General features: G+C 35.9%; 2 protein-coding genes across 7 annotated transcripts in view; both read left to right on the forward strand.

The window, feature by feature from the left end:
• Positions 1–36: 36 nt before the first annotated feature.
• LOC117239586 (40S ribosomal protein S15Aa) lies at positions 37–1,299 on the forward strand. Its single transcript, XM_033505291.1, has 4 exons — positions 37–169; positions 567–701; positions 842–1,007; positions 1,123–1,299. Exons 2-4 carry the CDS (start codon positions 569–571, stop codon positions 1,214–1,216), a joined length of 393 nt encoding a protein of 130 aa, XP_033361182.1. The 5' UTR covers positions 37–169; positions 567–568; the 3' UTR covers positions 1,217–1,299.
• A 580-nt stretch (positions 1,300–1,879) lies between these two features.
• LOC117239561 (protein sidekick) overlaps positions 1,880–14,400 on the forward strand; it is a 43,862-nt gene continuing 31,341 nt past the window's right edge. For all 6 annotated transcript variants that reach the window (XM_033505230.1, XM_033505232.1, XM_033505233.1 and 3 more), the window contains exon 1: positions 1,880–2,967. In XM_033505230.1, the coding sequence (XP_033361121.1) occupies positions 2,871–2,967 (97 nt within the window). In that variant the 5' untranslated portion in view covers positions 1,880–2,870. The remainder of the gene's footprint in view (positions 2,968–14,400) is intronic.

Raw genomic sequence — 14,400 nt, forward strand, 5'->3', positions numbered from 1 at the left:
GATTATTATTAACCATTGCTGAACCATTATTTAAGTTCAAAGAATTTCAACCAATGGGATACACGCAAATTTACGTGGCTACTATGGTAACCCTGACTTCCAACTTCTCTTTTTTGGTCAGCTAGTCGAGCGTGTACGTTGCTGTGATAAACAAAATTATAAATCGCAGGTAATCTTAGTTTTCCAAATTCATCCAATGTAAATTAATTATGAATTAGTTTCTAGATTTAATAATTAATTGATCTATAATAATATTTTGCATTTATTATAATACTCAAAAAAGTATGAGGTGGTTAGTGAGATGGTATTGCCTGTTTCATTGTTATTGTTTTGTTTCTTATAAAATTTAAGTTGTATTCTTTAAAATTGATTATTATTTTATTCAAGCTAATTATATCGTATTACTAACGCTTATAAAAATATTAAGTTACACATTTTGAATTTCATCCATTTTCTTTATAGGTTATGTTTTATTGACATTTTGAAATACAATTTGTGTATTTCCTAGAAGTACATGTAGTTTTTAAATACTTACTAAATAACTTAAAATTACGTTTTGTTTTTAGCCATGGTGCGTATGAACGTTCTTAGCGATGCTCTCAAATCCATTAACAATGCTGAAAAACGTGGAAAAAGGCAGGTGCTATTAAGGCCCTGTTCAAAAGTAATCATTAAATTTCTGACTGTAATGATGAGGAAAGGTAAGGCTACACGAACATTTTCTTATTTATGAAATAGTAAAAGAATTGTTTTATTTCTTAACTTTAATTTCTGACTTTAAGTTCATGTACATATGTAATACATACATGATCTTTTTACCAAATTACTTTTGATGTTTAAGGATATATTGGAGAATTTGAAATTGTTGACGATCACCGTAGTGGCAAAGTTGTAGTAAATCTTAGTGGAAGACTAAATAAGTGTGGTGTAATTTCACCAAGATTTGATGTCCCAATTAATGATATTGAGAAATGGACCAATAACCTGTTGCCATCTCGACAGTTTGGGTATGTGTTTATATATATTGAAATTTATAGTGTTATATTTCATAGAGAAACTTATGGTTTTGCAATGAATAGTTTTGTATTTTCATGGTGTAATTGTAATTTATAAATATTTTAGATATGTTGTGTTGACCACAAGTGGAGGAATTATGGATCATGAAGAAGCTAGAAGAAAGCATCTTGGAGGAAAAATACTTGGGTTTTTCTTTTAATGTTTATTTAATTCAATAAAAATTTCTTAATATCGAAAATATTGGTTTTCTATATTTATTAAAATAAAGTAACTATCTTTGTATCTGATTCTTATTTCCTTATCTTTTTCGAATAATTTACAAGCTTGTTTATTTTTAAAATTTTTACAATAAAAGAAATCTAATATATCTATAATAATATAATAATAATATAATAATCTAATTTATAGTAGTATCTATACTTTAATATGGTGATATATGAAATATTAATGAAAATGTTAAAGAAATATAATAGTAAAAAATTTAATTATCAGAGTAACAATTATTATTTTAACATATTATGTACAAATTTGAAATGTATATATTTCAACGTACAATAACTTACAGAAACTATGGTATAATATAAAAAATAATACTTCTACATTGTTTATAATAACGAGTAATATTAACGAGTTCCAAATAAAAGTATTTTTTATTTCAAAATAAATTCCTATATGCATGTGATAATTTATAGCAAATACCAACCAACGCATTTAACATCCAGAAAACTTCTGATTGGCCGCCGTATCTTTTTGTTGATTGGTTGAACAGCATTAGGGCAGTTCGAGCATGCGCGTGGTTGTGATTTCAACTTTACGCCTTCTGTGAACGCAGCCGATGACGGCCAGTCAACAAAACTTTGTAATTCGAACGAAACTCACGGACCGTTCGCATCATGCGTCGCGTCGTGCAAGTTTTTACATTTCGTTAGGGTTTCGTAAATAAAAGTTTTTCGATTGTGTTTTTAATTTGAATAAAAAAAACGTATCAGAGCATTTTTAACAAATTTAACGGTGTTGCCAGGTGTTACCAGGTGAGTGTGACCGTTTTGTGCCGCGTTACCTGGGATTTACCTGAAGAGACAACCGTACGGAAGAATGCATGAAAGTTTACTTCTCACGTACATTGCAATCGCTAGAAATAATAAGTTTTGATAAGAAATATGAAATCAAGTGCGTTGACATTTGGATTTTAATATTTCGAGTATATGTACAAGTTTACCTGTTCTATGATCGGTGTATCGTGCAATTCTCGTAAAAATTCATAATTTTTTTTCCCCGTTGCTGCAACAATTCTCGTGTGATCTCATCCGTTAATTCATACATCTTCCGACGATAAGATTACAAAGCTTTGTTTACATTTTTATGAGACTGACCGCATTTCACGTGTATAATTTCGAAAAATGATGCGGAATGTGAAAATGAACCGCAAGGTAGCATCCAACGATACGTAATGCTAATTTTAACGAGGGAGCTTAGGAACTTGAACTATTAAGTCCACGGTGAAAGAAGAAAAAACCAATTATCGTATTGCATTAAATCAAAAGTCGAATGGAAAACAGTACAGATGCTTCGAGACATTTGGTTTTTCGAAAGGAGGAGGGACTATGAGTGCAAGTAAAAGGAATGTTGTCTCACAGGTGTACGCCGTAATACTCTTCCGTTACGCCTACTAAAAAGAAATAACGCAACTCGAGGCTGAATTCGCACGTGAACTTAAAAATGTGGAGATCGTATAGGAATTGTTGGTACTCGTTTGCGTAACTTCGTCGTGGAATTTGTATGACGTTCCCGGGTTGAAGTGTTAAGGAAGTGGTGCAAGTGGGCAAGAGCGGCAAGGAATTCACCAAAGTAACATGGAGATGCCGTGGAGAAATGCAGTGGCGGACCTGTCGACCTTCCTGTTTGCCGCTGTTTATTTCATTTGGATCGCTGGAAGCGCCTGCGCCACCGGTGAGTTTTCGCGCCCATTTTCATCCCCTTCACCATTTTTTGACTTTCTTTTGCATATATCGCGCACGTTTTCTTTATCCGTACAATTTTTTGTTTAAAACGAACATCTTTTTATTAACTCTGCTATATTCTTTACGTCAATTTGTACGCGATTTTCTATGGTCAAAATAAGTTTCTTAAGTTTAGTTTCTCGTTTCAGTTTTTCTTAAGACATTAGAAGTCTTTTTATTTGTTGAAACAAGATTGAAATTGAAAGATAAATATTCGATGATTGTAGCAAGGTTGAAAAAAATACGAAATACTTTTATTTTCTGTTCTACGCTTTGATGTAAGAATTATTAAATTTCTTTTCTCTCAAACATAATATCTTATGCATAACTTTACATAGTTGCATGGAACGAAATGATATGCTAACTGCTAATTATTACTATGTATTGCTGTGGGGAATTTATAACTTCATTTACTAAGTGTTAGCAATATGAAGCATATTTTTCAGTTTTCGGATTAAACGTATTTGGAGGTGTCACGATACGAAAATGTACGACGTGATTATTGAAATTTATACTGGTGCAGGATTTTTGGATGATAAATCGTGAACTCTCTCTCGAGGTTGCCGGTAATTGCTGTCGTTATTACGCGTACGAACTGTATTCGCTTTGTCATGAAACTGGCACGAGAACAGGTTACACACTCGCCGTTACAATATTTGTGACTACGATGAACGTTCAACGTGAGTGCGAGACGACAGAGAATCGAACCAAACAGTTCCTGAAACGGGTCAAGCCTAATTCACAGCGATTTAAACATCGGGAACATTGCTGAGTAGAGTAAACAATGATTTCTTGGCATTTGGCCAAATTGCTTTTATCCACGTATCTGCGTATACGTGAATAACAAATGAGCGGATATTTGCCCAAAACAGAGGAAAATCGAAGCTTCTTCGCAATGTGTATCTCGATTTAACATTAATCTTTGGAACTGATAGGTGTCGAATATTTAAACCTAGAAAATCGTAATTTAAAGAAATTCCCGAAGTGTGGGCGCGAACCATTGGTGGATGGCGGGCTACTTTTGGATGGGTCGCGTTAAATATTACAATTAGGGATTAATTTACATATTCGTCAGGATAGTATTACTCATACAGAATCATTGGATGAACAATTCAAAACCGATTCAGTTAAAGACCATATGAGGATTACTATTGCTGTCTAGCTTCTCTCAACTTGCACATCTGAATCAAATCAATTTTGAATTGTTTATTAATCAATTCTCGGTTGTAATTACATTTTGCGTAATCTTCGGGTTGATTATAATTATTGTTTCTGAAAGTGGGCTTCGTCCCATAAAAGTTTGAGAGAAGCCCTGATTTAAATAATTAAATCTAGAGGGTAAATAATTAAACAAAAGAGGGTCTTTTAATATAATATGACTATCTAATATCGAGTGTATTTTGCGTTACAATAAATTCCAATTTAAATTAGGTCTTTGTATTTGCGTGAAATTTCTTACGCCCAAGTGACCTAATACAGTGTGCAGTTTCGCTCGATTATGGAATTAATTGTGCGGTTATATGATTTATTGCGACGGTATCGATGGGTAGCCGTTCCTAGTGGCAGTATAATGCGCTTCATTACGAATGATATCAAGGACAGATTGCACGCGTAACGTCGTTAAGTGGATTCTCGTTAATGGGCCATAAGTTGTTTTATACGGTAGAACAACCGCCAAATGCCGCCGCGGATTTATGCTCTGTTCTTATGAGTGCATGCATTAGCCTAAAAGAATAGTCGCGAGCATTACTTTATACACTACGATAACTCTGCGGAAGAAATTGTCGATTTAAATTTTTAGACGACAATTTTTACATATCTAACGCAATCATAAGTTACATAAGTTATGAAATTAATTTTTTCTATTTTATCGTGTTCAATGAAAATATTCTTTTTACTATTACTGAAATGAAAATGTATTATGAAATAATATCATTCCAAGTTAGAACACCGATTATTTTCACGGATTGTACGATAACAAAGTAGCATACTTCCTCTAAAGCATTTTATCCTGAATAAACGCGGAGGCAATACTCGTGCTTACACCGTGCCGGAAATTCGTTTATTAAAACAGTCGAGAAATTGGGGCAGATTTTCCTACGATATGGCGGTGACATTATTTATCGCAATACACGTATGAGGCGAGACCATGGCACGTGCTGTATGTATTCTTTCGGATCGTCAACCAAGAGGTCAACGGTTTAACTTCGTTCACACAATTGGCCGGATTAACGTCGTAATAAATCTCAATTAGGGTGGCTCCTACGCTCCCGTGTATAGGAGGGACGGATTTTCGCGGATTTTTATTTTCCCTTCTTCACATCGCGTTTCAAAGGAACCGACCAAGGATTTCCATGTGAATCGATACAGGTGCCACGATTCCAATTCATGGATGTATATGCACAGTAATCCTAAATTAGTTTTTGAATAATTTAACAAAAATTTAACCTGATACAAGCTAAATTTCGAAAGAAGATAATCAGAGTGGTGTAAAGATTTGGAGCAGCTTGCATGATGCTCCAGTTGCCTAAATTCGTCCTCTATCTCTTCTTATCGACGGCGTGGTATATCAAAGGCTGGTGTTGTTTAAAGAAAATTTAATCAATGATTGACTGTCTTCGTTATACGAAGCTACGCCTGCGTCGGTCAGACATAAAATGAAAAGTCTGGAACGAAGATGGTAACATTCCTTCAGACTCACTTTTAGTTTTTCGACATCTAAATTATTTAATAATATTCAAAAGACTAATTGCTATATTTGCTACTGCATGAAATTTATATACTTTATACATTCTCATAAATACTCGCGGTCTAACAATGAGCAGCCTATGAAAAAATATGGGATCACGTGCATCGGTGTTAGCTACATATGTAATCAAGGTGGTATACGGATGCACGCTCTTTAATACTAATTATCGATGGTAGAGTAGTACGTACACGCGAGCCGAATGTGCAGCTCACTCAGATATGCTTCTTCATTACTCACTGGTGGATAATAATAGATTATTTTCTGACTGAATCTAAAAGAATGCAGGAAAAAAATGCGCAAACTATTTAAAGACAATGGAAAAACGCGTTTTTCTTACTTTTACGTCTTATTCTGGTAACTGGAAGTGAGTACTTTAACTCTTTCAAGACGAATTTTTCTTTTGACAATGAATGTAATAATGTAATGAGCTATAATACACGGTATGATATGGTTGGTAACTACATACGCACTTAGTGAAGTGAATATGTTAGGCGAGTTAGCATAGCCATTTATTAAACGCTCAAACTGGTGTCATAGTACTCTAAACATTTACAAATTCTTTTACCTATGTTGTTTAAAACGTTCAGTGCTATCGTAGGTTAATCATACGTAGCGGTCTATTATACACCATATTTTCTTTTATTCCATACATATTTACTTAACAATATAAAGTATGAAATCGTTAAGCTCTTAAAAAGTTAACAATTTATTTATATTATATATTATTAATTAATTTGTTTAGCGGTTTATTTTAGTATATAAAACAAAACAAGCCCGTATATAATTTATTATAACACTCAAGATGTAATTAATAATAATTAGAATACAGCCTGTGTATAACTTATTCAGATATATAGGAATAAAATCATAACATATAGGGCAGAATTTATTTCCAATAGAAATGAAACGACGTGTAAAAAAAGAAGGTTTCAAAACAAAAAAATTATTATTGCATGTATATTCAAGAGATTATCAATCTGACTAATGATCGTCTTTCTTAGTGCTTAATATATCTGAGTGCAAAAGCAGCGTCCATTACCATGCCTAATAATTTCTGGAAGAGCAAAGAACTATTCTTGCGACCCTTCATCGTTTTCATTTTAACACCACCTCGACACGATGGAACAACGGGCAATGGCTCCGATTAAAAAGCAGAGAGAACGCATACATACGAGTGTATAGCTTCACAGTCAAATTTTCTACTGTAGAAACACTGTGTGAAATTCGTATATATTTCGTATACGCGTCGCAAGGAAAACGAGTGTTCTCGTGTTTCCAGGTCGACGGTCGACATGATGCAGTCGAGTAAAGAGTATATGAGTGCATTCTGGTGTAAAGGTAAATTGGCGAACGATTCGTAGGGAAAAGAATACACGGCAACCAAGCCGAGGTCTCGCGTTTAAAAACGCGACCGGTAGTGTGTTGAGCAATCCTTAAATACGGTGAAAGAGAAAAAGTACGAATTATCAGAATGTATTTCTACCTTTTCCAAGCTTTTAAAAGGCTTCGTAATGTTGTTGTTTCGAGGAAAGTATGCTGATTTTTTCGACAAGTGTATCCTTAATAGAACGGTTCTTCGAGAATTTTTTCCAGGTGGAATTGATTTTGCAGGCTTGAGGACCAATTATGGCGTAAAAGGATAAAAAGTTTTGAGATCTTTTTAATACAACAGAGTTCCATTTCTTTAAACCTATCGATGAAACGCGGAGATATGTAAATCAACCATAATTTTCTTATATTCTCCTCAAAATTAGTAACAGAATAAAGCAATCGCTATATTAAAATTTCATTACAGCGATTTTAATATCATACTATTTATCAGAAATTCTACAACACAGAGATCAAGCATTAGCTAATACCCGTTTTACCATAAAATTCGCATAATAACAACGACTTCCTTGTAATTTTCTTGAAATTAGGAAGTTTTTTTAACGGAAGGGAGCACGATTGCTTCGAAAATGAAGCAAGGGTTATAACAAAAAACTTCGTCTGTGTTGCGACAGTAATTACCATTTTCACGCGGCCCTGCCGCGTGCTCCAACTTTGCGAAGATATCAAACGATCTACATACTTCGCTCTGAAAACGTTCGTTTCGCGATCCCACCGCCGCGTTGGTAATGACTTCCTGCTTTCGCAATGCAAACGATCCGCCCGCGATCAACGATACGAAAGCGAAGTTACACGACATCACCCCCAATGTGGAGAGTAACGGTTGGACGATCATTAAATTATTATTATTATGGACGGGGAAAGAGTGAAAGAGACAGAGGAAAGGGTGATTACAGGTAATATGGCGGAGTATCGGATTCGGTGGATCGGCAGGAAGAGAAGATTTCTCGTGTTTCCAGTTCGTTGTGGTCGCCACGATACTGGATGGTCCAGAGCTATGGACCATCGAAGAAACATTTCTAATTTGCTGCCTGCTGCGGTCCTTGAATTTTTCAAGCCTCAGTTTCATTTTAGTGTCAAATTGTTTTGTGCAATGTATTTCGCGTTGAATAAATTGAGACAATTTTCTGTTTAGTAACAAGAATGCTAAAAAATTTAAGTATTTAAAATAGTAGGAAATTCAAGCATACAAATTAAACAGTTAAATATTATTTGACGAATTCTATTAGCTTTCCAAGTACATAAATTTTGAAATGTCTTGTGCTATAGGTAAAAGACCATACGTTCGGTAACCTGTGCCGTGTAAAAGGTAAGCGTTTGGTGGTATGAGTAGCATATAATGCCAAGAAAGGTATCTATCACTGGCGTCAGCTTAAACCGTAGTACAATAGAGGACAAGGGTCTTTACCTGGTCCTCGAGCACCAGCTCTTCCCTTCGTGTATTAGCCTCTGTACCACTCTACCATTTTCTACAACGTCCTATTCACCTTCACCAGGTATCTGCCCTTTTTTCCTGGCAAGGTATCGGCCAGCGATGGCTACGAACGAATTTTAAAATCATCTAGACTGACCTGTCTTTGTGCCCAAAAAGCAAACTACCGAAGCGTCCTGTTTTGCGACCAAGTTTTTCAAGACAGAAAAAAAAAAATAAAAAAAAGCTCCGCTCCCCAGAGGCTTGAACCCAAAAACTGCATCATACAACAAAAAATGTAAAGCGCCGACACATAATACAGCATGGCTACGTCGTACCGCCGCGTATCAGTACCTTTGCCTAACATACCATTACAAAAATTCATGTTTATTGTGAATAATGTACTTAAAATCTGTATTTTCTGGATTCAATAAACTCCTTTGTAAAAAAAAGTCTTTGTCGTGTGTACGTTAGTTCAATTATTAATTCTGTGACAAGAGAAGATTCTTTGTCAAACACTTTATGAAATATGCCCTCGTTCTTTCATTTTAAAATTTCATGAAATTCAATAATTTACAATTAAAAGATATCGCGAAGAATAAGATCTATCAATTTTCATTCTCCAATTGACCACTCGTACGAATAGATAGAGAGAGGCTACGTTTTATAATAGATAAATTGCCGTTATGTACTTAGATTATTTGTTATTCGACAATTGCTCCCTTTAGTCTCGTGTCTTTCGTTGTGCTAACTGCTATCCTATTGTCACGTAAACTTAAGGGTTGGTTGATGAAACAAGAAGATTGAGTCGTAACACAACTACTGTCTTTATTTTCTAACCAACTTTATTTACTAGCACAGCACAGGTTGACAATAATTGAGACTGATCGGAGAGATGTTCACTGTTCGTGGGTTTTGTCTATTTCTCCCTAGGTGTTCTCGTCTCATTACGGAGGAAAGCTCGGTGTGGGTGTGCCCTTTTTAATTGACAACGCGTATTGGCTGTTCGCACTTTCCGTTAGGAAAAGTGAGGGTAACGATCCACGATGCCAATTGGTTATAGGCCATGTTAATAAATGAAGATAGGAGGAGAAAGCTTCCTATCAACGTGGCTAGTAGGTAATATTGTTTATGGGAAAAACTAACTTTTTCTTACTAGGTAATTACCTGCTTTCCCCGTAATTAGTAAGGACGTATAACAACCTAAGGGCTGTTTCAAGGACCATCCATAAACACTTACAGAAATAATAAACTTAAAAAGTTTATGGTGGGTCCCTGAGGTAATTGAGGGTAGTCGGTGAAACCTGCACACATCCGGCCTCTGATATGAATTGACATTACACTATCATCGTCGAATAGTTTCGTATTTTGCAAATTATACATTGCACTATCGTTTCTTATCGTAACGTTAATATGTAAGCAATATGGACAATTATTGCAGTCGAGTCTCACGTGTTAATGTAATTTGGAAAGTTTGCTGTGATAAATGTTCAAATACTTTCGTGGATCAGTGATGAACGAAGAGAGGTCACGAGACGCGAGATATCAAAATGCGAGGTAAATAACATTGAGTTGCGAGATATTTCGTTGAAGATCGTAAAAGAGGTTAAAGATCGGAACCTAGATCGTTCCATAGCGCTTTACCATCCATACGAGAATCTCTAGGCTCGTTGTCCACGTGTAGTGCGTTGCTGTTGCCCCACGGCGACGAAGAATACGTGTATGAATGCCTTTGCTCGTCGGCCGGATGTCCCCCTCTCCTTTCCTTTCCTTTTATTTCTTCACCGCATCATCTTCATTATCGTCATCTTTCTCCGTATAGCGGATAGCGGGCCAATTCGCCCTTCAGCATGTTACAACTTCCTCTTCGCTTCCATGAAACGACCAAGTTTTGCGTTTCCGATTGCTTTTGTACCTTTGTCGACGTAGTGGTCGATGAAAGTACAGCCCGCTGTTGGATCTCGCAGGAATGTTTTAACTGCAGTTTTTGTCTTTGGTTTTATTCGTCTCATTCTTTGAACAGAAGTAAGTAAATCGTTTGAAAATCAAACCTAAACGTAACTTTGTATAAAATGGCTTTACTTTCAAATTAACGTTATTATACTATCGTCTCTGTTCTGTTCTGTCTTTCTTCTTGGGGAAAGAATTTCGATTCTTGTGAAATATCTAATTTGATTGCGAACGAATCGTAAAAATGATTACATACTATGCAAGCGAGGGAAGCAAGTTATGGAACTAATAATAAGCTTTTGTAACGATGCCGAGTTGCGAGTAAAGATCTCACCTCGTTCCCATTGGAATGTTTCGTACGAACGCGAAGATATGAGAAAAGTTGCTGAACAGAACGACAAACGTTTGTGTTTCAAAGAACGGAGCGATCTACATCCCCTAGAATCGTTTTTGGGTCGTGTATTTGATCTCGAAATGAATCTGTATCCTTGCATACATATTTTCGCCCCGTTGCAGTATATGAATGCACATGACACATTATTTAACATTGAAAGAATTAATCTATAACGCATAAAAATACTATATATAAATAATCATAATTAAAGCATTATGATGACATAACATTTTTTAAATATCTTTTAAATTAATCAGTTTCCTACTATTATTCATTTTGTTAACCAAAATTTCTTTTTTTTAACGGAATTCTAAATCGGTTCACTCATCACTGATTCATCGAGTGAAAACTTACGTACTACCTGCCTGTTCGTTTATCGTTGATCAAATGAAAATGTGTTGCATCTGCTTCAAAACGCTGGAAGCAGGAACGTTTGTGTTATTATTATCATGGTTTCGTTTATAATGTACACACGACTGTTTGTTCAGATGGCAACAATCGATTGAAGCGGCGGAAAGATAGTATATCACGGAGCGCTGAATTTTACTTTGCTGCTATAGTTACTAATTTCTAACTTTTCGTATCAGTTTATGCCTGTTTAACCTTTCATTTTGAGGTGAACTTTATTACAGGTTTCGAGTTGCCTATCTTAAATTCTTTATACGTTTATCCTGTCGGTTTATTCGGGAAAATAAAATCATTTTTTTAATTCGTTGAATGTGTTAATACTTCTACCAATGTCTAAAATTCGTTGAATTCAGTTGAGTAATTTTACAAAATGTTAAAATGTCCTCACTTTCACTTATTAGACTTAAATTCAATACTTCTAACACGATCTACAAATTTATACATGATCTAAGAAACGTATTTACCATAGCTGAAATGATACTCACAAATGGGTAATGTCAATCAATTAACTAAACGTTCTGGCAATCATCTACCAACCTTCGTTCATAGAATGCGTACACGATTTTCGTGTTTTCCCATCGCTCGGCTTTCATTAGAACGTGTTTCTGATGTTGTGAATGTGTAACAAGAAATGACCGTTTCTTTCGTGGCATTCGAGTCATCGTTTGCCATAATTCCCATTATTATTCTCGCTAGGGTCGTCTAAGCACGTAAAGAACCGAGCCAAGGCGGTTCTGTCGTCTCATGGTAGCCGGTGCAGAGGCCACTGACCGCCCCCGGCAAGGCTTTCTCATCTTCCACTTCTTCTTTTCGGTTTTGTTCTCCGTGGAACACCAAGAGAGAAAGAGAGGGTCATGCACGTGTGCTGCGTGCCTTCGAACGCATCGACGCACGTAAGTGGCCCCGGTGCAGGTCGATTGAGACGAGCTCTCCTCTTTATGGAAGAATAGGTAACTACCTGGAATGACGGATTCTACGGACAGTGGATTCTATTCACCGGGAACAGTAAAGCCAGAATCAAGTTTTTCGTTTTTAGTACACTCCTTACAGCGTCCAACGTCGGTTTATTCTTTGGTTAGTTCATAGAGTAGCGTCATGGTCGAGGTGTAAACCTGGGCAAAATGGCTTTTACGCTTTCAGTTTCGCGGAATGAATCGATCCAAATAATGTCTCGAAACTTTGCCGTATCTCTATGCTCTGAATCTGACGTTCGGTATTTTATTCGATTTCATTTATGCTCGATGATTTCGAAAATTGTTTACAGATTGGTTATACTTCTGTACTTTTGTATAAACTACTTGAATTACTCTGGGTAAAAGAGATTCAAGCTACTTGCATTAATCTGAACAAAATAAAACGGCCAATAATTAAAAGGACGCAACGTATGCGTCAGTAGCGAGGAATGAACTAGAGAACTAAATCTAAACTAAAGAGAAAGAAATAAATCTAACATTTCATATTCTAACGTTTCCATTTTCCTTTAGATCGCTTTGGGTGGCCGTAAAAACTTGGTAACGACCAGGGAGATAAAAATTACACTTCAGGCCAGTCGCGTCATAGCAGGTCTATCTTCTCGCGAAAAGAATCACTTTACATAACGTTAAAACCGGCGTGGAACATGGCCGAGGTTTAGCTGATCTTGCATTTGCCACGTTGTTCTATCTCTTTGACTTGGAAATGAACAGGGAAGCTGAGGATGAAAATGTTTCGACGAAAATCCAAGGATTACGCGTGCATCGTTTAATTCCTCGGCTATAATTCCTCCACGTGAACCGGTCAGTGAATCGTGACCGATTCGCTTTTCGAAACTTTCGTTTCGCTCCTGGACGAAAGCCCCTTGCTACTCTTGTGAAATTTTTACACTGATGGAAGAAATAAATTCGGTGTCATGATGTAATCCATAGATCACGGATCTATATGTAAATTTACAGCTTTGTAAGCACAATAAAATAGAAGTCAAATAGAAATTAAATTTTGTTTAATTACGAAGCACAAAGCTTAAGACAATATCTTCAATGCAATTTTCTGGCCATTTTCTGAAGTTTTACCTGGAGCTAGAAAGGCTAGTCAACCTCGAATTTTATTCATTCGATCGTTCTATCAAAAATTCTTTACGTTTACTTACGTAAACCTATAGCAAGATCTAACATCTTGAAATAGTATAAAGTAGTAGATTTTCGAGCAATGACTAAACCAGACTCGAACGATTCCTTGGGTGTGCTCCACGGACAGTGACTCGATTCAAAGGAATCCTTTCAAGACCCTCGATAGTCTGAGTCGACCATTGCCCGTTGAGCCTTTGCAATACGAAGAAATCAAGCTTTCAACAGATACGAAGAATCTAATGACGTATCCACGCAGATTTTTCAATTAACTGTAAGAACGGAAATATATTCGACTAGCATGAAACATTCGTGAAATTACAAATATTATTTTGCGAAATGCAATGGTAATATAAATTTATTAATAATGAATTCCAAAATAAATTTTAAGAACTATTTATATGTACATGCCTTATACGTATATGTTATGCCATTATTATATTTCTCTATTTCTCAATTTATGGTTGTTTCATACTGAAACCAATAATATGCTACAATAATATGCTACAATACAGCTTTTTTCTTAGCATTTAATCCCCTTAATACGAAAACTAAAAAATAAGACACAAAAATAAAAGAAAGCGAGGGTTTCGCAGAAACATTTTCTCTCCTTTTCCATCAAATTACCTCTTGGTGCCTCGCCAATTGTATTCTTCCATCCAGTTCCATTCGCTGCATACCGATGTAAGGATGCAATAATCGTATCGAAAACCTCTCTCTTTCTCCTTCAATGGAAATTTATCGTCCACGTGTTGTTCGTTATGAAACCAGCCTACCAAATGGAAAAAAGTGAACGTTTTCAAAGCGTGCTTGTGCCCTTCTCGACTAGGAAGAAGGTTCCGTTACGACTAGGAGACCCCTCTCTCTTTCTCTCTGTCGGGGACGTGAAAATACTAAAACGCCTGACCTGTCGTTTTTCTCTAGTATCTGATACTCACACGCATTGTATTTAGTCAACAGCTTTATTGTTTTAAGATCTT

This window comes from Bombus vosnesenskii, unplaced genomic scaffold, assembly GCF_011952255.1.
Source record: "Bombus vosnesenskii isolate JDL3184/JDL3185 unplaced genomic scaffold, Bvos_JDL3184-5_v1.1 scf7180000014105, whole genome shotgun sequence".
Classification (NCBI taxonomy): Eukaryota; Metazoa; Arthropoda; class Insecta; order Hymenoptera; family Apidae; genus Bombus; species Bombus vosnesenskii.

Coding starts and splice junctions, on each gene's coding strand:
- LOC117239586 (XM_033505291.1), top strand. CDS start 569: ATGGTGCGTATGAACGTTCTTAGCGATGCTCTCAAATCCATTAACAAT. Junction 702..841: donor GACTGTAATGATGAGGAAAG/GTAAGGCTACAC, acceptor TTGATGTTTAAG/GATATATTGGAGAATTTGAA. Junction 1,008..1,122: donor TTGCCATCTCGACAGTTTGG/GTATGTGTTTAT, acceptor TAAATATTTTAG/ATATGTTGTGTTGACCACAA.